The 26122-nt window shown below is 46.9% G+C and overlaps 1 protein-coding gene across 11 annotated transcripts in view; it reads right to left on the reverse strand.

Annotated features, from left to right (window-relative positions):
• Positions 1 to 26122, reverse strand: part of LOC139265769 (muscleblind-like protein 3) — a 212672-nt gene that overhangs the window by 33442 nt on the left and 153108 nt on the right. For 7 of the 11 annotated variants that reach the window (XM_070883152.1, XM_070883148.1, XM_070883145.1 and 4 more), the window contains 3 exons: positions 16530 to 16694; positions 13878 to 13937; positions 9849 to 10049 (listed from right to left, as the gene is read on the reverse strand). In XM_070883152.1, the coding sequence (XP_070739253.1) occupies positions 9849 to 10049; positions 13878 to 13937; positions 16530 to 16694 (426 nt within the window). The remainder of the gene's footprint in view (positions 1 to 9848; positions 10050 to 13877; positions 13938 to 16529; positions 16695 to 26122) is intronic. The other 4 variants (XM_070883153.1, XM_070883150.1, XM_070883149.1 and 1 more) reach the window with 1 other exon arrangement.

Below are 26122 nucleotides of genomic sequence, written 5' to 3' on the forward strand. Positions count from 1 at the left end.
CTAGCGCATCCAAAAATCCCATCCTCGTCGCCAATCTGTGATATCTTTAAGACACCACTAACAAGCATGCACGCACTACGAGATGGCTCCTTAATGAGAACTGTGTCACATGACCTTGCCACATGACCTTTTATTCTTATTACATCAGTAATTGTTTTTACTTCAGTAGTCCACTAGATGGAGCTATATTACAGTTAGCAGCCGTTCAAAGAATGGTCAGAAATCAATCAAACCTCTCTTATCTGAACATCTCTGGCCACCTTGCTGCTTCTCAGACCAACCAGCTTTTTTTAGTTTGTAACGAATTAAAAATACCGGTCACAATGGAAATAAAACATCAGATTATAATTAAAACTGCATTGCCCCACAGTCACTACATAATCCATTTCTTGCAAAGTATCAGTGAGATGTAAAGAAGTTGGCTCGTCAAGTTTTATTCCATTAATGGATATCCCATTAAAAATTGGTCACGGTAAGTCAGGTGATGCGCTGTGTTATTGCAATAACGTCATACCTTGTAGAAGAAAGAGCAAGATAGCCTTTGAAGCACTTTGGAAATGTAGTCACTGTTGTAATGTAGGAGTGCAATGCATTCAAGTTTTCTGACGATACAAAGCTAGGTGGGAAAGTAAGCTGTGAGGAAGATGTAAAGAGGCTGCAGAGGGATATAGACAGGTTACATGAGTGGGTAAGGACGTGGCGGTTGAAATATAATGTGAAGTGTGAAGTTATTCACTTTTCTAGGACAAATGGAAAAGCAGAGTATTTTTTCAATAGTGAGAGACTGCGAAATGTTGGTATTCCGAGGGACCTGGGTGTCCTTGTACATAAATCACTGAAAGTTAACATGTAGGTACAGCAAGCAATTAGGAAAGCAAATGGTTTGTTGGCCTTTATTACAAAGGGATTAGAGTATAGAATAAAGAAGTCTTATCGGGCCCTGGTGAGATTGCACCTGGAGTATTGTGTACAGTTTGGGTCTCCTTACCTAAGGAAGGATATACTTGCCATTGAGGGAGTGCAACGAAGGTTCACCAGACTGATTCCTGGGGTGGGGGGATTGCCCTATGAGGTGAGATTGAGTAGACTAGGTTTAGAAGAATGAGAGGTGATCTCATTGAAACATATAAAATTCTTAAGGGGATTGACAGGGTAGATGCAGAGAGGATGTTTCCTCTGGCTGGGGAGTCTAGAACCAGGGATCAAAGTCTCAGAATAAGGGGTCGGTCATTTAGGACTGAGATGAGTAAAAATGTCTTCACTGAGAGGGTGGTGAATCGTTGTAATTCTCTACCCCAGAAGGTTGTGGAGGTTCAGTCTTTGAGTATACTCAAGACAAAGATCGATAGATTTTTGGATATTAATTGAATCGAGGGATATGGGGAGAGTGCAGGAAAGTGGAAGTTGAGTTAGAAGATCAGCCCTGATCTTATTGAATGGTGGAGCAGGCTCGAGAGGCCGAATGGCCTACTCCTGCTCCTAATTCTTACAACCTGCTTTAGAGATGTTGATTGAGGGATAAATATTGGCCAGGACACCATGGAGAACTCCCATGCACGTCTTCAAAATGCTGCCATGGGATTGTTTATGTCCACCTGAGAGTTTAATGTCTCATTCGAAAGGCGGCACCTCCGACAATGCAGCGCTCCCTCAGTACTGCACTGAAGTATCAGCCTTGATATTGAGCTCAAGTCCCTGGAGTGAGATTTGATGTATTATTCTGCTGTTAAAGTGGAACTGTGTTTCACATTGGCTCATCTCTTTAAGGCCATAGAGTTGGATTGCTGGAAATAGGCAGAAGGTATTTTTGTCACTGTGGGAAGTTTGCAGATTTGATCGGTTGTACAATTTCAGGCTCCAAGTTGATTTCTAGACTTCCCTTGCTAACAATAAATAACCTATAATTTACCTCAATTTGAAATAGCTGCCTTTCTATCTCTTTAAAAAAAAAATACTTTGACAATAATGTCATATGTTTAAAATGTTAAAAGGATTTGATGGAGTAGATACAGAGAAACGATTTCCTCTGGTGAGGAATCAACAAGATGTCACAAAATTACAATTAGTGCCAGGCCATTCAGGAGTGAAATTGGAAAGCACTTTTTCACACAAAGGTTAGTGGAAAATTGCAGTTCTCTCCACCAAAAAGCTGTGGATGCTGGGAGACAATTGGAGCTTTCAAGACTGAGATTGATAAGTTTTTGTTGGGTAAGGGTTTCAAGGAATATGGAACTAAGGCCGGTAAATGGGGTTGAAGTACAGATTGGTGATGATCTGATTGAATGGTGGAGTAGGCTCGAGGGGCTGAATGGCCTCCTCCTGTTCCTATATTCCATGACATCTGAAGTGTAATGTATGCTCTCAAGATTTTGATAAACAATAAGTTCACAAGGGAGGCTTCTATTATAAATGTGGACATGGGAATTTATAATGGGAAAAGTTTACACAAAAGAGTGACAGATAGGTGATGACAGGAAGAAAGGTATTGCAGACAGGAAGTGCACGCAGACTTTTTCAATAAAGTTAGTTCAGAGTATTCAAACTCATACCGCAGAGATCAATCCCCGCATGGCATATTTCGTTTAAGAATGGATTTATTCACCTCCAACCTTCATTCTGCAAAAAAGTTAATTGAGCAGCAACTTTGTGCACAGTTGTGTGTTACACTGGGACTTTGGGAGGACCTGCGGTTCCCCACCTGAGGAATGTTTGATCTCAGTCTTGCTGTTGTAAGGAGGAGAGCAGACGCTTGTTAAGAGAGACAGAAGGAGAAGTGAACGGTCACTCATCCTGAGCTGCTCTTGTTGACCACTAGTCTCAGACTGGCCTTTGGCAGATGCCCGGGAATCGGTTGACCATCTGATCCTTCAGGTAATGATGGTGCAGAGAGACAATGAAGAGGAAGTATATACCTTAAACATAAACAATTGTGGTTCACTGCAGCGTTTGTTTGTCAATCAACTTTCTAACCTCCTTTTCCCTTTTTGAAGGTTTTGGCTCTACTTGGAACTCCCTCACGGCAAACGAGCCAAAGGTGGGTAGCGGAAACGTTACAGGGACACCCTCAAAGCCTCCCTGATAAAGTGCAACATCCCCACTGATACCTGGGAGTCCCTGGCCAAAGACTGTCCTAAGTGGAGGAAGTGCATCCGGGGAGGCGCTGAGCACCTCAAATCTCAACACTGAGAGCATGCAGAAATCAAGCGCAGGCAGCGGAAAGAGCGTGTGGCAAACCAGTCCCACCCACCCCTTCCATCTGTGACAGGGACTGTGGTTCTCGTATTGGACTGTTCAGCCACCTAAGGACTCATGCTAAGAGTGGAAGCAAGCCTTCCTCGATTCCGAGGGACTGCCTATGATGATGACCCTCCGGGACCTTGGCCAAGTGGCTGATGTCACGTGTGAGTGTCCACTGGACACATCACAGCCAAGCTCAATCCTGTTGGCACCCAGCATCCACCTTGATGCAACTTCTCAGAGAGAAGACCGGACGACCAATGGGAGCAGGAGAGCCTGGCTGATGACCCGCTCCCCTAACCTGCGGGCACTGAGGCCAATCTCACTTGCATGAATCTTCAGGAGGGCCATGTGGCTTCAAAACAAAACATAAAGAATGAGAGCTGAGGGGCTGGAAATTGCCCTCTGTCCTGTTTGGGGGTGGATAATTCGAATTATTCCCACCCGGCGAGAGTCGGAGGGAAGAGGCGAAAAATTCGGCTCTTTAACTTTGTCACCGCCTCCCAGTGCTTTGAGGCAGGTTTGAGTCGGGAGGAGGCAGTGTATATCACCGCCGCGATGAACACGTCAGTGATGAAGTCAGCGCGACGCGGATGTGCCACTTCGCCCTGACATGTAGCGACCTCCCTCTCCTTCAATTAAAGGGGAGGGACATTGCAAGGCCTAGTGAGGCCTCCTTAGCGTCCACTGGGCCACCAGGGAAGGGTTTGGCCGGGCAAGTGGCCCGGCACCCAAGAGGGGGTTGCTGGACTGCCTGTCGGCGGCCCGGCCGAACCCGTGCCGCCATTGTCGGGGCAACTGCAGAGTTTGCTGACAATTAAAACAAAATGGCGGCAGCAGCAGTGCACCCTCCCCTTTAAGGGCGGCCGCACCGCCCAGACACTATGTATACAAGTGCTTTCCAACGCAGCCTCTGGGGGGGACATGAGCTCCACTTTCCGACAAAGTAGACAAAGTGCTGCCGAAAATAATCAAGGAGGATTTTAACTCGGAGCAGGTAAAAAAATTAAATAAATTAAAGAAGTTTAAAAATCTGGTAACATGGCCATGAAGCATTTGGATTGTCCCCCAACACTCTTCGCCCCCACTGTGCTGTCACAGGCCAGCACCTCCCCATTGTAAAAACCACAACTCTAAAGACATGGCCAGTGAAGGTAAAGAACAGTTTCAACCCTTCCCCCATGAGCCATTTAGAGATTTATTAATTTATGTGAAGGAATAAATATCTTTATTTATCAATCTGCAGTGGGAAGGGAAGCACAGCTTATTTTGAAAGATTCCTGGTGGGAAAATTCTCTGGCGAGCAGATTTTCGCCCGCCAGCAGCCACAGAAGTCCTTTGGATGATTTTTACTGCCGGGCCTGATTTATAAAAGTTGATGGTTCACATCCCACCGGGAACGGGGGTGGGGGGTCACTGAGCGGCTGCTGATGATAGGGCCACTCACCAGATGCCAGGTAAGCGGTGGGGAGGGGGGGTCTCAGGAGGGTCTCGGGGAGGAGGTTTCAGGAGGGTCTCAGGAAGGAGGGAATCTGGGGAATGGGAGGAGCGGTTTGCAGTGTGGGCTTGGAGGAGTACTCCTGGTCCTCAAAAAGGATGTCTCTGACTCAGCTTTGAGCCGAATAAACCCACCCTGTTTCACTTAGCAGGAAAGCCACCATAGCTTTGCCCCTCAGGGTTCAAATACAATCGAGTCCTATTGGCGTAATACGATCCTGACTGACAGGTTAAGAATATACGCGGCAGGAAAGGATCGGATTTCAAGCGGCTAACTAACCTGCTTGGTTTTCAGTCCCACCCCCAACATGGTTGACTGTGATCAGCAAGCCACTCAGTTGCATCAAACCAACTCAATTAACACTTCAAAAACAAGGCCCATCACCACCTGCTCAGGGCAACGAGGGATGGCCAATATGTGTCAGCCTTGTCAGCAACGCCCACACCCCGTGAATAAATTAATAATTAGTGTGGATGTACCCATTTCCTACATAACTTGTGTTCATGACCTATCTTAGATCACTAATTCAGTGCTATATTATGGGCAATTTTTTATTGTGGGCACGAGCCCACCGAAAACTAGGACACATCACGTGATGTGGCCAGAATGAGCAGCCTTTACTTCCATTAGTGTAGGTAAGCATCTCTCCACAGGAGAAGGGTCTGTGTTAAAAGATAGTAAGGGTTTCTACAGCTACATAAAAAGGAAAAGAGTGGCTAAAGTAAATGTTGGTCCCCTAGAGGATGAGACTGGGGAATTAATAATGGGGAACAGGGAAATGGCAGAGACTTTGAACAAATATTTTGTATCGGTCTTCATGGTAGAAGACACTAAAAACATCCCAATAATAGATAATCAAGGGGCTATAGGGAGGAAGGAACTTAATACAATCCCAATCACTAATGAAGTAGTACTCGGTAAAATAATGGGACTAAAGGCGGACAAGCTCCTGGACCTGATGCCTTACATCCTAGGATCTTAAAAGAAATGGCTGCAGAGATAGTGGATGCATTGGTTGTAATCTACCAAAATTCCCTGGATTCTGGGGAGGTCCCAGCGGATTGGAAAACCACAAATGTAACGCCTCTATTTAAAAAAGGAGGCAGACAGAAAGCAGGAAACTATAGACCAGTTAACCTGACATCTGTCATTGGGAAAATGCTGGAGTCCATTATTAAGAAAGCAGTAGCAGGATATTTGGAAAAGCATAATTCATTCAAGCAGAGTCAGCATGTTTTTATGAAAGGGAAATCATGTTTCACAAATTTGATGGAGTTCCTTGAGGATGTAATGAGCAAGGTAGATAAGGGGGAACCAGTGGATGTGGTGTATTTGGATTACCAGAAGGCATTCGATAAGGTGCCACATAAAAGGTTACTGCTCAAGATAAAAGTTCACGGGGTTGGGGGTAATATATTAGCATGGATAGAGGATTGGCTAACTAACAGAAAATAGAGAGTCGGGATAAATGGGTCATTTTCCGGTTAGCAAACAGTGACTAGTGGGGTGTTGCAGGGATCGGTGCTGGGGCCTCAGCTACTTACAATCTATATTAATGAGTTGGATGAAGGGACAGAGTGTAATGTAGCCAAGTTTGCTGATGATACAAAAATGTGTGGGAAAGCAAATTGTGAGGAGGACACAAAAAATCTACAAAGGACTATAGACAGGCTAAGTGAGTGGGCAAACATTTGACAGTGGAGTACAATGTGGGAAAGTGTGAGGTTATCCACTTTGGCAGAAAAAATAGAAAAGCAAATTATAATTTAAATGGAGAAAAATTGCGAAGTGTTGCAGTACAGAGGGAGCTGGGGGAATGAAACACAAAATGTTAGTATGCAGGTACAGCAAGTAAACAGGAAGGCAAATGGATTGTTGGCCTTTATTGCAAGGGGGATGGAGTATAACAGCAGAAAAGTCCTGCTACAACTGTACAGGGTATTGGTGAGGCCACACCTAGAGTACTATGTACAGTTTTGGTCTCTGTATTTAAGGAGAGATATACTTGCATTGGAGACTGTTCAGAGAAGGTTCACTAGGTTGATACCGGAGATGAGGGGGTTGACTTATGAAAAAAGGTTCCGTAGGTTGGGCCTCTACACATTGGAGTTCAGAAGAATGAGAGATGATATTATTAAAACATATAAGATAATGAGGGGGCTCGACAAGGTGGATGCAGAGAGGATATTTCCACTCACAGGGGAAACTAAAACTATGGGACATAGTCTCAGAATAAGGGGCCGGTCATTTAAAACTGAGATGAGGAAGAATTTCTTCTCTCAGAGGGTTGTAAATCTATGGAATTCTCTGCCCCAGAGAACTGTGGAAGCTGGGTCATATTTAAGGTGGAGATAGACAGATTTTTGAGTGATAAGGGGATAAGGGGTTATGGGGAGCGGGCAGGGAGGTGGAGCTGAGTCCATGATCTTATAGAATGGTGGTGCAGGCTCGAGGAGCCAAATGGCCGACTCCTACTCCTATTTCTTATATTCTTATATTAATCCATTGAGCCACCCACTGTAGGACATTTGAAGAAATTTTCTCTCTGTTTCAATGTCGCCAGCACCATCCCCCGACCGCCCCCCGCCCCCCCCAGGATGGGCAGAAGGCAGCTTGTTCCACTGCCGCTCAGTAACAGGCCTCTCCATCCCATGTCAACTGCCCAGCTCTACTTAGACCCTATCTCCGGGGAAGAGATTCGATACTTGCTGGGATGAATCTACCACTGTCACTTTGACGCAGTTCAACACTACACAGGCTGCCTGGCTCCAGCAGTTTCACATACCACTCTGTTTTCTCAAATACCTAGTCTGAGTAAGTGCTCATCACACTCGTCAATCTCCTGGATAGTCAAGACCACGTCCTCAGGTGAATTGAGGTTAGAGGTCAGGGTGGTAAATGGACCAGGACACGCCGACATAATTCAGTCCCCCATGAGAAAGTCGTGTATACCCTCTTTATTTTAACATTTCTACAATAGATTCCTGTGCCCACGTTTATAATGGAAATTGGTTATGTAAACATGAAGGATTTTCCGATGTTGCCGCCTCTGTTTTCTACCCCGGAGGGGCAGCAATGGCGGCGGTGAGCTCTTCCGGGCGGATGGCCAGTTCCAGCGTCCCATGGGACATTCGATGCCGGTGTCAGCGGGGCACGGAGCATTACCGCCCAGGAGAGCCGAGCCGGTGTGCAACACCCCTGGTTGTGACACTAGCTTGACTTTTGACTCCCGCCCAACCCGTAGCGCCCCCTGCTGGGACCGCCTGTGAAAGCAGGCAGTCCGAGCTGGAGCGGCCGCAGTAAAGAAGTAATGTCCACCTCAGGTAAGTGAGATTGTTTTTTTTTTTTTTTTTTTTGCGATTTATGTTGTGGTGGTGTGAGCAATGTATTGGGAATGTTTTTGGTGGTTTTTTTCAGGGGTTTTTTCTCCCCAGACCTCTCTCAGGGCGCACCGAGGCCGGCTGTCTAGCTGGGGATTTTCCCATGATCAGCCGGCCTAGCGCCCTGAGAGAGGCACCTCCCTTAGCACCCCGCCCCACACTCAGGGCCCAGCTGACCAATTTTGCTGACTGAGGTGCAAACTATTCCCGGGCGCAAACTTTACCGCTCCGCCGGCAATAATGCCCCAAAATCAGCAGAGCCGAAAATCTAGTCTAAACACCGTGCTGCCATAACTGCATCGGAGGCGTGCCGCAAATCCTGTGTAAATGGGCTTTCCCCACACTTCTGCCGATGAGATGAGTCCGGCCCGTAATTCTCTGTAATTACACCCTCTGATGGCAAGAGGATGTAATTACAGCAGTTTACATAGAAACATTGAAACATAGAATAAAGGTGTAGGCCATTCTGCCCTTCGAGCCTGCACCACCATTCAATAAGATCATGGCTGATCATTCACCTCAGTACCCCTTTCCTGCTTTCTCTCCATACCCCTTAATCCCTTTAGCCGTAAGGGCCATATCTAACTTCCGCTTGAATATATCCAATGAACTGGCATCAACAACTCTCTGCGGTAGGGAATTCCACAGGTTAACAACTCTCTGAGTGAAGAAGTTTCTCCTCATCTTAGTCCTAAATGGCCTACCCCTTATCCTTAGACTATATCCCCTGGTTCTGGACTTCCTCAACATCGGGAACATTCTTTCTGCATCTAACCTGTCCAGTCCCGTCAGAATTTTATATGTTTCTATGAGATCCTCTCTCATCCTTCTAAACTTCAGTGAATACAGGCCCAGTCGATCCAGTCTCTCCTCATATGTCAGTCCAGCCATCCCGGGAATCAGTCTGGTGAACCTTCGCTGCACTCCCTCAATAGCAAGAAGGTCCTTCCTCAGATTAGGAGACCAAAACTGAACACAATATTCCAGATGAGGCCTCACTAAGGCCCTATACAACTGCAGTATGACCTCCCTGCTCCTATACTCCAATCCCCTAGCTACGAAGGCCAACATACCATTTGCCTTCTTCACCGCCTGCTGTACCTGCATGCCAACTTTCAATGACTGATGTACCATGACACCCAGGTCTCATTGCACCTCCCCTTTTCCTAATCTGTCACCATTCTGATAATATTCTGCCTTTGTGTTTTTGCCACCAAAGTGGATAACCTTACATTTATCCACATTATACTGCATCTGCCATGCGTTTGCCCACTCACCTAACCTGTCTAAGTCACCCTGCACCCTCTTAGCATCCTCCTCCAGCTCACACTGCCACCCAGCCTAGTGTCATCTGCAAACTTGGAGATATTACACTCAATTCCTTCATCTAAATCATTGATGCATATTGTAAATAGCTGGGATCCCAGCACTGAGCCCTGCGGCACCCCACTAGTCACTGCCTGCCATTCTGAAAAGGACCCATTTATCTCAACTCTCTGCTTCCTGTCTGCCAACCAGTTCTCTATCCACGTCAGTACATTGCTGAGGTAGTTTCCATTATAAACGTTGGCATAGTAATTTATAATGGGAAAAGTTGACCAGAAGTGCACGGAGACATAAGATTTTTATATAAATTATATACATATAATTAAAATAAGTGTATAATAGAATGCTATTCCATCTATTGCATGCATATATAAAACACACACACACACGTATATAAACACTGATACCTCCAATTTGTCTGTTCTTATTAGCTTCTGTGAAGCCGTGTTTCCTTGGACTGTAACAGTGGGATTCCCCGACACAAGGACAGGTGCGTTTGGTAGAAGTTCTGTTGGAACCAATCCCATCCCATGGGTCATGTGACTCAGGTAGGGATTAAGACCCATTGTATGATTTGTAGCTAAAGATGGAGTAACAGGAAATGTAGTCTGTGGATAAAGATAATAAGAAAACATATTTACAGCACATTTTACATATGAATATACAAACAATAACGGAGAGGAAAAGACCCACAGGTCAATCCAGCCTGTCCCAAACAGTTGTAATGTCTTGTGCATCACAGTACAGACATTCTCATCCCGTGATCTCCTGGGAGAGGCGAAAAACCATATGAACATAGGAACAGGAGTAGCGTGTAGATCGTGACCTCGTATTCCCGTCGGCAGTTGTCGTATATGTAGGCACCTTTAGTAATGACTCCACGAGTATAATACTTAAACTGTGTAGACCTCTCGTACTTTATTTGCAGCTCCTGAGTGCCAACAACAAGCTGTGAGTTCCCTTTTATACTGGGTTACCTGCCGTGTGCAGGCAACCCCTAGTTCTCCAGCAGCAGCCCCCTCTGGTGTATCGGTAAAGTGTGAGCAGTATAAGGGTACATTCAATGTGGCATAACAGTGTTACAGACATCACACAGTAAACAGGCATGCATACACAACAATACTCCCCCCTGAGCATTTTTCATATCCTTATTGTCATGACCAGGGGAGGTGATCAGTGGTGGGCTATGGGGGGTTGTGGTGAGGGTTGTGTGGGTGCCAGGTGTGAGCCCTGTGCTTGAGGCTGGCCTCATACGTTTCCCCTCCCTCACACACAAACCAAGTGGGTGTCACTGTTGTGTGATCCCTCGGGGAAGTAGCCACAGCAGCAGTAGGTGGTGTGTATACACTGTGATGTGGGTAGTTGTGGGGCGGTGGGCAGGGCCACAAGACTGGGTGGGCTCCTTGTCCACCAATTGGGATGAGGGTCAGGTCATCCCAGGGTTTGCCAGGGAAGCTGGAGGGTATTGGCCTCATGCTCCTGGTGTTGGCTCTGGTGGCCAGGGGCTTTAGGGCTGGTCTGGTGCAGGTTGCCATTGGTGGTGGTTGAGCTGCCTATTGACCTCTGTCCCTGTATTGAGTCTGCTCCCACTGCCTGTGTGTGTCTCCTGCAAGGGGCATCACATTCATTCCAAGTTCCAGGCTACATGGTCAGGTAGCCTGCTGGACCTGGGGGTCTCCCACAGGGGGATTCCATTGGCATCAGCATGGTCCCTGTAAGACCCAATGTCCTTTGGCAGTGGCCTACTGGTATACACGACACCTTGGCTCTGATCACACATAGTCAAGCCTGCATTATACATTCTAGCATTTGCATGACTTTTGGGTGTCCTGGTTTCAACAGACATGGTTACATTAGGCATTTCACAATCTCTATCATTACTGTTAAGCATAATAAACTTGTTCTTAACCTTACTGACACCTGCATTCATATCATTAGTCACATTAGTTAAACCAGCATCACAATTCATTGTTATATTGGATACATTGTTATACTTGCACCCTTTAATCGCATCTTTAGCTTTAAAGTCCGTGTACTCAAATAGTTGAAACTTCCCCTTTAAATTTATTTGGTTACCGGTCTTTAAGGGAGCCTTCAAATCCGATTGGCCGCTCTGTGTCATGTGATGCTCCTCCATGCTCACTGGTGGCATGGCGGCGGCCATTTTGATTACAAGTGCTTCTCCTTGTGCTGCTGGTGCTGCAGCCATTTCCTGGCTTTCCTGCAGGAGGGCTGTGGTGGTCTTTTCTTCCAAAGGGCCACTTCGCCTGATGTGGACCCGGTTCATCCAATTCCTGCCCAGCAGCGTGGGACCGTCGCTGGCTACAATCCACATGGGGAGTTTGTTCAACACGCCACCCTGGGAGACCTGGATGTCTACACTGCCAACGATTTGGATTTTTCCTTTGGTATAGGTGAGCAGCTTTGCCTGGACAGGAGACAGTTTTGGTTGAGTGGCAGAATTCATCCAAATTTTTTCAAAGATCATTTGGCTCATCACAGACTGACTCGCCCCTGTGTCGGTCTTCATGGAAACTGGGACCCCATCGATGTCCACTTCCATCATCCACGGAGAACTTCTGGTGGAACAGGTAAAGATTCCATACTCTTCTTCCAGGGTGTGAGCAGCTTCATCTTCATCTGTGTCGGAGCCCCGGTGATCAGCCAACTCATCAGAGACGCGGTGAGTACAGCCTTTCTGCACATTCTCTGAAGGTGCCCTTTCTCTTTGCAGCCTTTGCATGCATAGTCTTTGTAGCAGCACTGGTGGGCCCTGTGGTTGCCTCCACAGCACCAGCATGGGGCCATCCAGTTTGCCCCATGTGGTGGACTCAGGTTTGCAGGACTCGGGGCAGCATTTCTGCCTTTAGAAGTATCCATGCGGTGCACTGCGCTCGCCGGTTTAGAGTCCTGGGTCAGTATTCGCTGGCCGAAACCATATAGGCCTGGCTCAGTTGAATTGCTTTCTGCAGGGTGACTGTGATGTCAGCCGAGAGCAATTTGTGTAGGAGGCCTTCGTGGCTGATTCCGATGACAAATATGTCCCTTAGTGCTTCATTAAGATGGTCACCAAAATCACACGGTGCAGCTAGTCTTCTTAAGTGTGCAGCATACTTGACAATTTCTTGGCCCTCAGGTCTGCCGGTAAGTGTAGAACGCCTGGCTGTGAGGATGCTTTCTTTCGGTTTTAGTTGTTCCTGTATGATTGTTACAAGTTGCTCATAGCTCTTGGTGGTTGTCTTCTCCGGGGCTAGTACGTCCCTGACGAGACCGTAGATGGTGGGCCCACAACTGCTAAGCAGGATGGCCCTACGTTTGTTCGGTAGTGTAGCTGGTGTGTCTCCGTCCAGGTCGTTGGCTATAAAGAAGTGTTCCAATCTTTCCACAAAAGCGGCCAATCTTCCCTCTTTGCAAATTGCTGAAGGTTGCTGAGGTTAGACATGTTGAGCGTGTAGTTCGTGACCTCGTATTCCCGTTGCAAGTTGTAGTGTATGTAGGCACCTTTAGTAATGCCTCCACGAGGCAGGGTATGATACTTAAATTATGCAGACCTGTAGTCCCTTATTTGCAGCTCCTGAGTGCCAACAACAAGCTGTGAGTTCCCTTTTATACTGAGTTACCTGCCGTGTGCAAGCAACCCCTAGGTCTCCAGCAGCAGCACCCTCTGGTGTACCGGTAAGGTGTGTGCAGTATAAGGGTACATTCAATGTGGCATAACAGTGTTACAGACATCACACAGTAAACAGGCATGCATGCACAACATGGCCCTTCGAGCCTGTTCCGCCATTCAATGAGATCCTGGCTGATCTGCAACCTAACTCTGCCTTTGCCCCATATCCCTTAATACCTTTGGTTAACAAAAATCTATCAATCTCAGATTTAAAATGAACAATTGATCCAACATCAATTGTAATTTGTGGAAGAAAGCTTCAAACTCTATCACCTTTTGTGTGTAGAAGTGTTTCCAGATAAAAACCCAGGTCAATTAGGGACAAAAATCTGGAAAATTCCTCTCCAACCCCTTTAGGTGATCATAACTAATCCAGGAGACCACTGTGGCCCTGATTAATGTCATACCGTATATACCTCTTGATCTCTGCTCCAGCCAGAAACAGGTCCAACGCTCACTTGAAGGACTTTTCAGCCTAAACAGACAGTGTCCTTGTTTCGTGTCAAAATGATCCAGGATCTAATCTTTTCAGCTTAAACCGGATTAAGATTCCAACTTTCCCAAAGAGCCTCAACTAGAACCTTCTAAACCTGCCGTTTTTAAAATCTGGAAGGTAAGATTCCCGAGTTCTCCTGTTAAACTGCGATGAGAAATAAAACTGCAATATTTTCACCTCTACTATGGTTATAGATTGACCAGAGTCGCCAATGGGCCTCATTCACACTGACCAGATGGAAGTCCACATTCTTTCACCTGAAAAACTAACCTGCATTGTAGAAAATTTGTGGTCCTGCTCTTCAATAAGGAAGAATGGAAAATTCCAGTTCTACAGCCATAAGGAAAGAAAGAAGGGAGAACTTGTACTTCTATCACGCCTTTCAGTGAAGTACTTTTGACGTGTAGTCACTGTTGTGATTAGGGAAATGATGGAAAACGGTAAATATGTCAGAGCACAATATAAAGATGGCGGGCCCGAAATTCAGCCGAATAAGGCCCATTACTGCTGGATTGCAGCGGCCATGCGCCAGAGTCAAGCGGCTACCAATTTCTGGTCAAATGGCCGCCGCAAGCTAAATTCAGCTCGGGGGGGGGGGGTTTCTGGCGGTTCCTATTTCCGCCCCTCCGCTGCCAAAATGGCCATGAGTGCGTCATCAGTGCATGCACCGCCGGGACTCCCCACCTCCCGCGAAATTCAGTCCAAAAAAGCTTATGCCCGCCGAGCGGTGCCCCCGACAGCCTTTTCATTCCCTGTTAGCCCTGGCCTTGCAGCGGCCATTAAAGGTGAGGGCACACTGCCACCGCCATTTTTTTTTTCCCGGACGACTTCCATGTAGGCCGGACTATCATGCCCCTGGGTTCGGCTGGGCCAGCAACAGGCAGCCTGGCCCCTCTTGGATGCCAGGCCGCTGGCCCGGCTGAAACCCTCCCTGGTGGCCCAGTGGCCCAGTGGCCCATCCGAAATAATTGCCGATTTTCTCCCCTTTAAGGGAGGGGAGGTACGTGGTGACCAATGACGTTACCACCGCTCTCCTGCAGTGACAGCGGCGGAGAATCCGTCCCACCTCCCATTCCGTCCCTCACCAGCACTTACCGCCGCACCTCTGCCCTCATTATGACCCACTTCCTGGCCGCTTAAAAAAAAAGACAAAGAGCTGAATTTCAGGAAAGAGGCGACCTCATCCGAAATGGCGGTAAAAACACTTTGAGAACGGTTGATGCGCCAGGTTTCTGGTGGGGCTGAATTTTGGATGGTTGGCCAAAGATTCCATGGTGTGCCTGGTCACTGATATTTAGGCTATGCAAATAGCAGTTCTGAGGGTATTAAAGCCCACATGGTGAACTTGCTTTGTTGAACTGCAACCCAATTGCAGTCAGTTAGACCATGACAAGCCACTAACTTTGTCTGCAATGCTGTCAAAATACCAGTGTATAAATGTTCAGAGACATCAAAAAAAGATAGGATAACAACAACTTGAATTTGTATAGTGTCTGTAACACAGTAAAACATCCCAAGGCACTTCACATAAGCGTAAACAGCCAAACTCTGACACCGAGCCACATACATATAATTGCACAGAGTCTGTAGCACAGAAACAGGCCATTGGGCCCAATAGGTCGGTGCCGGTGTTTATGCTCCACATGATCCTCCTCCCACCCTGCTTCATCTCTCCTGATCAGCATATCATTCCACTCCTTTCTCCCTTTTATGCTTATTTAGCTTCCCCTTAAATGCATCTACGCAATTCACTTCAACTACTCCGTGTGGTAGTGATTTCCACATCGTTACACACTTTGGGTAAAGAAGTTTCTATTGGATTTAATAGTGACTATAAGAACACAAGAAGATAGGAAATAGGAGCAGGAGTAGGCCATACAGCCCCTCGAGCCTGCTCCACCATTCAATAAGATCATGGCTGATCTTCGACCTTAACTCCACTTTCCCACCCGATCCCCATAATCGTCGGATTCCCTTAATGCCCAAAAATATATCGGTCTCAGTCTTGAATATACTTAACAACTGAGCCTCCACAGCCCTCTGAGCTGGAGAATTCCAAAGATTCACAGCCCTTTGAATGAAGAAATTTCTGTTCATCTCAGCCCAAAATGGCCTATCCCTTATCCTGAGACTGTGACCCCTGGTTCTAGACACTCCAGCCAGGGGAACCATTCTCTCAGCATCTACCCGGTTAAGTCCTCTCAGCATCTTATATGAGTCCTCTCATTCTTCTAAACTCCAGAGAGTATAAACCCATTCTACTCAATCTCTCATCATAGGAAAGTCCTCTCATCCCAGGCATCAGTCCAGTGAACCTTTGTTGCACCCCCTCTAAGGCAGAAATATCCTTCCTCAGGTACGGAGACCAAACCTGTACACAGTACTCCAGGTATGGTCTCACCAAAGCCTTATATAATAGCAGCAAAACTTCCTTACTCTTAAACCCCAACTCCCTTGCAATAAATAACATATCATTTGCTTTCCAAATCGCTTGCTGTACCTGCGTGCCAACTCTCTGACACCCAAATCCTGACCTCGAGTTTTGGACTCCCCACAAGTTGAAACATTTTCTCGACGTCTACCCTTTCAAATCGTAATCTTTCATCGTGACTTTTAAAACTGGACGTTTATTGCACGCCAACTTTCTGTTTCAATTAGAAACAGGTTTGAATGAAGTGCACTACCACACTTATAACAAGACAGTATTTAAAATTCTGTGGCAGTCACAGGTCTCAATATGGACAGAGACATAAAGCCAGACTAGTCAGTCGGGTTTGTTTTAACCCGTGTTGCCTTTGAGACAGGAGTCATTCTTTAATGTATAAAAGCGGTGTTTACTGACGGAAGGTTTAGCCTGTGAGGTAGCGGTGGAAGCAGGCGGACCCGCTGATGGAGGGGTTGTGTGATGATACTGGTGCTTACCATTGGCTGCAGCTGTGTGCCCGGCAGCATGAACTGCATCTGCTGCGTGAGCATGGCCGCGGCCGTCTTCTGCTGGATCAGGTTATTCCGTCCGTTGATCTCCAGTTGTGTTTTCAAGTGTGGGGGCGGGTGGAGATATTTGCAATTTTCCCGAGTGCAACGCCCCTGTAAAAAAACAAGAGCAAAATACAATTACTGCATTGAAAATGTAACTCATTCAAGCAGAATGTAAAGTACAGAATGGTTTCTGGAATGTTTCGCAGTTCTCACACTGGCCTCCCATCCCCCCACCCCGCCATCCCATCGGGCAACATCCTGGACCAACTTGTATGGTGGATTTGTGACAAACACAAGACGGTCCATGTAATGTATCTGCTTCATTGGTTCTTTGCTTAAGAATTCACAGCAACACATTGCTATTAAGAACTAGTTGGTTTATTAGCAAAGGTGTAACAATCACACTACACATTACCCGTTCACCCACCAGGCTCACAATCACCTGCCTCATCGTAGATCCCCCGAACCCAACTGGCTGGGGTTTTATTGAGTCTTGTGAACATCACGTGACTGGCTAAGCCACTCCCAACTCAACAGCTCTACAAACCTGTGAACATCCTCACTGGTGGATACATTACAGCCCACGACCATCTTCTCAGGGCAATAAATGTCAGCCTTGTCATGATGCCCACATCCCGAGAATGAATAATTTTTAAAAAGAAAGCTGAGTGCAAGTCAATGGATTTGGATGTCTAAACATCGAGATAGGCGGCACATTACAAGCTATCCTACATACGTCATTCCACCAAGCGGAAGCAAGTAAATGTTGAGGGGCAAAATGGCCTATTCCTGCTCCTATTTCTTATGTTCTTATGTAGCTGATGAGGAAACACTGCGGCTTGGGATAACATTTGTTGGAAGGCAATGTCAGGGCAGCTATACAAACACACAGCCATCATCTTTGACTCCCAGCATGAACATCATAACCTCACCTTCCAACTCCATCCTCCACCTTGGCAGCTGGCTCAGGCTGAACTGGACTGCCCACAACCCCGCCATCCTATTCAACCATAGCTTCCAATCCCACATCCTCTCCATCTCAAAGACCCGTCTACGACCGCCTCTGTAATCCTTCCCACCTCCGCCATCTGCGAGAGTGTGTGTAACACGGCAGGCAAAAGGGCACCATATCTCATGCAGGTATCTCAGTAGTTTGTTTGAGAGACTCCCGTGTTTATACACGTGGCAGACAGCAGGCCCACCAACACAAGGTCCCATCCTAGTCCAGTGCCGTTTGTTGCCTCGGGATGACGGGGGAATAGAACCAAGTGATGAGCTTTTGTAAAAATGTAAGTCCAGAAATGATTGGTGATTTTAGCGGATGAATATCTGAATGATATTTCTTGGTCCATTACTTTCACTGAGGCTTTCACCTGTTATGTTAATACACAGAGCAGTGTCATACATTTATCAGTAACTTCCACACTCCTTTCCAATGTGAAGAAACCAAGCTCACAGTTATTTAGCCCCTTGTTACACTTTGAAATAGTTTTGACGTGCAGACACTGTTGTAAAGTAGGAAACAGGGCAGCTAATTTGCACACAGCAAGGTCCCACAAACAGCAATGTGATAAATGAGAAAATCTGTTTCAGTGATGCAGGTTGAGGGATAAATATTGGCCAGGACATTGGGAGAACTCCCCTGCTCTTCTTCAAAATAGTGCCGTGGGATTTCTTTGTGTCCACCTGAGAGAACACGCGGGGCCTCGGTTTAACGTCTCATCCAAAAGACGGTGCAGCACTCCCTCAGTACAGCACCGGAGTGCCAGCCTGGATTATGTGCTCAAGTCTCTGGAGTGGGACTCGAACCCACTTTGCTGCAAATCATCCATGCACCTCCAAATTGCTGTTTGTGGGAGCTTGCTGTGCGCAAATTGGCATCTCCTATGTTCCAACAGTGACTACGCTCCAAAAGCACTTCATTGGGTGTAAGGGACTTTGGGAGGTCCTGAGGTTGTGAAAGGTGCTGTATAAATGCAAGTCAATGTGTTTGTTTGTTTATTGGAAGGGTGTCAGCCTGGATATATGCTCAAGTGGGGATTCAATCCGCGACCTTCTGGCTCAGGGGCCCCGAGTGCTATCACTATATTGTTTAGCATGACCCATGAAAATATGAAACACCACAATTGGAGGGGCATTTGTCAGCTCTAATGATGGACCTCCGGATTTCTGTTTACATAGGCTCAGTTACAATTCCAATTACTCCCCACAATGAGCATGTTGGCAAGTTCGCTGGAGCATCTCACGCTCGCAAAACGTTCTATCACGGATGGAGTAAAAGGAACTGGCAAAACGCTCCCAGTTTGCAGACTACCTGCTGTCCAAGTGCCAAAGGAAGAGCACTGACAGCAGGAGCAGTGGGATCAGACCAGGGAAACAGGATTACAAATAAAGGCCAATACTGAGAACAAACTGGTTACATGAAAATGATTCTTTCAAAAATACGGAAGGCACCATGCTTGTGCACTCAGCACCCTTAGAGGTAGATTTTTGTCTTCACCGTCTGGGCAGTAATCAGGGGAAGAGGACGGTCCGCCATTTCTAAGTCACTGGGTAGGCCCCAGCTGGAGTATTGTGGCTAATTCTGGGCACCGCACTTTCGGAAGGATGTCAAAGCCTTGGAGAGCGTGCAGAGGAGATTCACCAGAATGGTACCAGGGCTGAGCAACTTCAGTTCTGTGGAGAGACTGGATAAGCTGGGATTGTTCGCCTTGTAGCAGAGAAGGTTAAAGGGTGATTTAATAGAGATGTTCAAAATGATGCAGGATTTTGATAGAGTAAATAAGGAGAAACGAAACGGTTTCCCGCGGCAGGAGGGTTGGTAAGCAGAAACCACAGAGTTACGGTATTTGACAAAAAAACCAGAGGGGAGACGAGAAGAAATGTTGTTACGCAGCGAGTTGTTATGATCTGGAACGCACTGCCTGAAAGGGCAGTGGAAGCAGATTCAATAATAATTTTCAAAAGGGAATTGGACAAATACTTAAAGGGGAGAAAATTGCAGGACTTTGGGAAAAGAGCCGGAGAGTGGGACTAATTGAATGTGGGCGTCGCGGGCAAGGCCGACATTTATTGCCCATCCCTAACTGTCCCTTGAGAAGGTGGTGGTGAGCCGCCTTCTTGAACCACTGCAGTCCGTGTGGTGAAGGTGCTCCCACAGTGCTGTTAGGGAGATAGTTCCAGGATTTTGACCCAGCGACGATGAAGTAACGGCGTTGTATTTCCAAGTCAGGATGGTGTGTGACTTGGAGGGGAACGTGGAGGTGGTGGTTTTCCCATTCGCCTGCTGCCCTTGTCCTTCTAGGTGGTAGAGGTCTCGGGTTTGGGAGGTGCTGCCGAAGGAGCCTTGGCGAGTTGGTGCAGTGCATCAGCTTTCAAAGAGCTGACACAGGCACGGTGGGCCGAATGGCCTCCTCCCGTGCTGTATCAGTCTATGATTACAAAACCTGCCCAATTTCACTTCCATTGAAATCCGTGGAATGAACACTGGCAGGTTCTAGCAAGGGAGGGCGATCTGATCCCGGCCACATGGTGAAGGCGGGAATCTACCTCTTAAAGTTCCCCAATGGCTATTCTAACTACGGACTCAAGTGCAACCACCTTGCATCAGATTGGCTTTTAATCTTCTATCCACTCTCACTTTCCTTTCATTATCCACTGCTGTGACTTTCTCTGGCTGTTACCATCTCGCCAAGGTCATGGAGTAAAGTAGTGATCCTGCCCTTCCCCTGTCTGCAGTCTGGTGAATATGGTAATGGAGAGGAGTGAAGAGAAGGCACTCACAGTCAAGTCAGTGCATGAATGCCCCGTGAGACTCGCAAATGGAGAGGTGATCAGATCCGCTGACCTTACCTCACCAAGCAGGATATATGGCCGATTAAAGGGATTAGCTGCAATATACCCTTCACAGCTCAGAGGAAAATATCATTTAAAGCACATGACACCACAATGATTGCCACTTTTAACAGAATTCAGGCTGTGTAGACTGTTGGAGAAATTCTGCAGCGCTTACACCGAAATCTATCATGTCTGTTTAATGCACTGAGTGCAAGAAGCTTTCAGACTCCGTCAATAGATCAAAGCAAGCAGACGCATTGATTTTTCCTGGAGTTTTCTGGCTACCAAGGAAATTTAACGTTAAGGAATGTTTTTATTTTAGCATTTGTTGAATGAGCGGCCACTTCGCCTGGTGCCTGATTGCTTTGGAGAAACACTCTGTACAACAGGGACAAAGAAGGACCCATCATATCCTTGCTGGAGCAATTCAAAATGAATCACACTGCCCCACTCTTTCCCCAAAGCCCTACGTCTTCCTCTGTTTCAAACATTCGTTAACTCTCTTTCCCTTCATGATGAAGGCTTCTGCTCCAGTGGAAACAGGCCCAGTATTTCGAGTCTCTCCCCGCAACTATAGTTTCCCATCCCTGGCATCATCCGGGCATTTCCCCGGTTAGATCAACAAACTTTTATCCATGTCTTAAATGTTAACCATTGACACTGGGCCGAATCATTCAAGGGGTGTTGGAGTTTATGATTTAAAGAGGTATAGGGTACTAGGTTAATAAAATGATGAAACTATTGGAAATAATTCAGGAATAGCCTCTGCAGGAAATGGCAAATAATACAGGGTGTTGCCAAAGTGCAACACTTGAGGGCACAATTACTTCAACTGCAGTATGAAATATGTCATTAGGTAAAATCTTGATATGTGTCACAACAAATTATGAGCTACACCTGCACACAAAGGGCTGTGTAGCTCCCTGCGGTTGTTCTCTTCACTCAATTCTGTTGCAAGAATGAGTAAAGAAAGAACCTGCATTTCTATAGCACCTTTCATGAGCTCCAATCGTCCCAGAGCATTTTACAACCAATGAAAGACATTTGAAGTGCAGTGACTGCTGTAATGTAGGAAACACGGCAGCCAATTTGCGCACAGCAAGCTCCCACACACACAGCAATGTGATAATGACCAGATAATCTGCTTCAGCAACAGTGGTTGAGGGTTAAATATTGACACTGAGGAGAACTCCCCTGCTCTTCCTCAAAATATTGTCTTGGGATCTTTTACGTCCACCTGAGAGGGCAGACGGGGCCTCGATTTAAAGTTTCATCTGAAAAACGGCACCGACAACTGTGCAGCACTCCCTCAGCACTGCACTGGGAGTGTCAGCCTGTATTATGCGCTCAAGTCTCTGGAGTGGGATTTGAACCCACGACCTTCTGACTCAAGAGTGTTACCCATGGCTGAGACCAAATAATACTGCAAAGCCTTAATGTGCAGAGACAACAACAACTTGTATTTATACAGCGCCTTTAACGTAACGCTTCACAGGAGTATGAAATAAAAAATTTGGCACGAGCCGCATAAGGAGAAATTAGCTCAGGAAGGAGGTAGGTTTTAAGGAGCATCTTGAAGGAGAGAGATGTAGAGCGGCAGAGAGGTTTAGGGAGTGAGTTTCAGAGCTTGGGGCCCAGGCAACAGAAGGCACGGCCACTGATGGTTGAGCGATTATAATCAGGAATGCTCAAGAGGGCAGAATTTGACATATAACTAAAATGCATATTGCATGGTAAACTGCTGTAAAACTATAAATAGGTGTGAATCACACAGCATCATAGGCAGTCCCTCGAAATCGAGGAAGTCTTGCTTCCACTCTAAAAGTGAGTTCTCAGGTGACTGTACAGTCCACTACGGGAATTACATTCTCTGTCACAGGTGGGGCAGACAGTGGTTGGAGGAAAGGATGGGTGGACTGGTTTGCTGCACGTTTTTTTCGCTGCCTACGCTTGATTTCTGCACGCTCTCGGCAACGAGACTCGAGGTACTCAGCGCCCTCCTGGATGCTCTTCCTCCACTTAGGGCGGTCTTTGGCTAGGGATTCCCAGGTGCCAGTGGGGATGTTGCATTTTATCAAGGAGGCTTTGAGGGTGTCCTTGAAACGTTTCCTCTGCCCACCTAGGGCTCGCTTGCCATGTTGGAGTTCCGAGTAGAGCGCTTGCTTTGGGAGTCTCATGTCGGGCATGTGGACAATGTGGCCGCCCAATGGAGCTGGTCGAGTGTGGTCAGTGCTTCGATGCTGGGGATGTTGGCCTGAGTGAGAACACTGACGTTGGTGCGTCTGTCCTCCCAGGGGATTTGTAGGAAATTGCGGAGCCAGTGCTGGTGGTATGAATCACACATTGGGCACATAACTCCAGTGTTCCTCATTAGTTTTAAAATTGAGATCTACAAAGAGAATCCAGGTGGTTTGCAAGTTCGTAAGATTTCTGTATTTTTCCAAATTTCTTGGCATTGTAAACTAAGTAAAAAAAAAACATTCTTTGTAGATAGAAGCACCGATTCCCTTTAGGTATGTGAGACTGTGTTTTGGAAGGTGAAATGAAGGGAGGTACGGAGGAGATGGAAGGACAATCTACTCAGGTGATGCAATGGGGTGGGAGGGAGGTAGAAACAGTACCTTAAGGAAAAATACAGGACCATTCTGAAATTAGGCAGCTGTTTATTGAGTTTACACATTGAACATATGGAATCTTGCAACACAGGAAGAGTCCATTTGGCTCAGTGTGCCTCTTTGAAAGAGCTCTCCAATTAGTCCCACTCCCCCGCTCTCTCCCCATAGGCCTGAAAATGTTTCCTTTTCAAGTATTTATCCAATTCCCTTTTGAAAGTTTCGATTGAATCTGCTCCCACCGCCCTTTCAGGCAGCGCATAGATTATGCTTCACTGAGTAGGACCTTTGCTTTACGTTAATTACTATCTCTATATAACACACGGCATTTTATAGCAAAGAAGATACTACTAAACATATATATATAGACAGAAACCAAATAATGAGGAGTTAATGCTAAAGTTTTGTTATTATCCAAAGAATATCACTTTATATAATTCAATTAAATATTAAAAGTGCAGCTAGACAAAGCCTGAGAGGGAGACGTGCCAACCAAACATTCTGGCTGACACACCCAGCTTTGTTTAGTGCAAATTACAAGCTTGTATGCTTATTAATTGTGTCCGTTGTCAAACGCGACTGGAGCTAGTCAGTGTAGTGAAGGTCACAAATACTGGGAGCTGCAGGGCATCCTGTGGCCAACACAATCACAGAGACACACAAGCGGAAAAGCACGTTGCTCTCCCTCTCCTTCTCTCTCTCTCCTTCTCTCACTCTCACTCTTTGCAGGTAGGTCAACACTTTTATACCGACACAAGCTGATTGCAGAAGCAGGAATCACAGCACCTGCACGAAAGGGAACAATCTTGTATTCATACAGTAATCATAACATCCTCAGGACATCCCATCGCACTTCACAGCCAATCAGTGACTTCTTAAGTGTGGTCACTGTTGTTATGCAGGCAAGCACGGCAGCCAGTTAGGGCACAGCAAGCTCCTGCAACAGCAAACGATCACTAATCTTTTTTAGTAGTGGTATTTCCAGAGAGTACACAGCACACACAGCTTGTAAGGTGGCAGAAGCTTCCAGAAGTCTCCTTGTCAGGTGACCTGGTTCTTTATTATAAACAGCACTGGCTGCAGTAACACAGGAGTCCACAGTGTGGAGCTACAGACATTACAGTGGTGTTGATGGAGAGACAGGCCGGGGCCATTAGAGGGAGTAACGTGCGGCAGTATACCACTGCAGGGAGCAGCGCGTGCTGCTGCAGGAGGGCGACAGCTGACTGCAGTGCGGGCAGGTACAGCAGGAGCGGCGAGGTTGGGGTGAAGGAGCAGCAAGAGTTCGTAGAGGGATGTGATCGGGGCCCAGGAGAGGCAAAAGTTCAGGGCCCAGAAGAGACGTGGGCCCAGGGGCAGCACGGGCCAGCTCACACTGCGATATGTGTGTGCACGAGGTCCGTGCAGTAGAGCAAGTCTCCAGGCGCCCTGGTTAATCCTTGCCACTGGACCAAAACCTAGCTCGGTCAAGCCCGTGTGGTGGCTGGGGTACAACGGCCACCACACATTAAAAAAATCCTCGCACAGGCATCTTCCACCCTTCAGGATGTAGTTCGGGACCCGGAATATCATTGAAACACCTGTGCACTCATCCGCTTTCGTCGTAGAAGCAAGCCATCCTCGTTTCGAGGGACTGTCTATGATGCTGATGGAAGGACAAATGTTTCTCAGAACACCAGGGAGAACACCTCTGATTTTCTTCAAATAGTGCATGAGATCTTTTACGTACACTTGAACTAGGTTTAACATCTCAGCAAAAGAACAGCTCCTCCAACAGTGCAGCACTCCCTCTGTGAAGTGTCAGACTGAGATTATGTGCTCAAGGCTTGAACCCATGACTCAGAGGTGAGAGTTCTACCAACTGAGCCAAGCTGACACTTAAGTGACACTTCAGTTATAACAAGCCCATGCTTTACTGCACTTGCAGTGTAACTAACGGTTTTCACACATCATAGGCCCACGTTTGTCGAGTTGTAATTTTCTTTCAGGCTGTCAGCTATTGCTGCTCTTTTAGATTGAACGAGTGGAGTTCAAAGTCCCAGCATTGTCAATATGATGCGGAGATGATCAGCACCTTGGCACAGAGAAGGACGGAAAATCCCAAGTCACTCTGTCGCACACTTCCTGCCAAATTGGCTCAAAACCAGCATTAGCTGAGGCCAGAGGCAACTGCTGGCCCTATCAGGTGGGAAATGGTGGCTGGCACCCAGGGGAGGGAAGAATCTTCACAGGCCAGAAAATAAACTTGCAAGAATGGTGGGGAGCGGCTCAACTGTTCCTTCGCGAAGACTTTTTTGTCACAATGAACTCTGTTGCACTGCAGTGCATCTGTCAACTCAGCCATCCAACTGGATGGTTCCCGGTCTCAGCAATCTCAGCTCATCTGGAACCGAGAGCAAGGTCAGGATGGCAATACATGGCACTCGGCGAGGATGAGGGAGCAGCAGGGCATATAGACTTCAGGGACACATCCTCCTCCTGGCAGCTTTTCCAAAAAGTAGGCGCAACAAAATGAGCACTTGATGAGCAGTGAAAGAAAAGACTTGCATTTATATCGCGCCTTTCACATCCACCGGACATCTCAAAGTGCTTTACAGTCAATGAAGTACGTTTGGAGTGCAGTCACTGTTGTAATGTGGGAAACGCGGCAGCCAATTTGTGCACAGCAAGCTCCCACAAACATCAATGTGCTAATGACCAGATAATCTGTTTTTTTGTTATGTTGATTGAGGGATAAATATTGGCCAGAATACCGGGATAACTCCCCTGCTCTTCTTCGAAATAGTGCCGTGGGATTTTTTTACATCCACCTGAGAGAGCAGACAGGGCCTCGGTTTAACGTCTCATCCGAAAGACGGCACCTCCTAAGTAACCAACATTCAAGGATTGAACATGGTGACAGTATTAGGTCACCATAACTGGGGTGACGGAGCAGCTAAAGGAGTGGTGGGATCCTGGGTGTGTGCCCTAGCCTAAACATGCTGTCACAGGCAGGCACTGAGCCAAGCAGGGTGGCCCCATTTGCACCGTGGCAGGCGGGGGATCGAGAGGGAGAGAGGTCCCTTGGCTGCTCACAGTCGGCTGGTC

The sequence above is a fragment of the Pristiophorus japonicus genome, chromosome 6 (genome assembly GCF_044704955.1).
Source record: "Pristiophorus japonicus isolate sPriJap1 chromosome 6, sPriJap1.hap1, whole genome shotgun sequence".
Taxonomy (NCBI): domain Eukaryota; kingdom Metazoa; phylum Chordata; class Chondrichthyes; family Pristiophoridae; genus Pristiophorus; species Pristiophorus japonicus.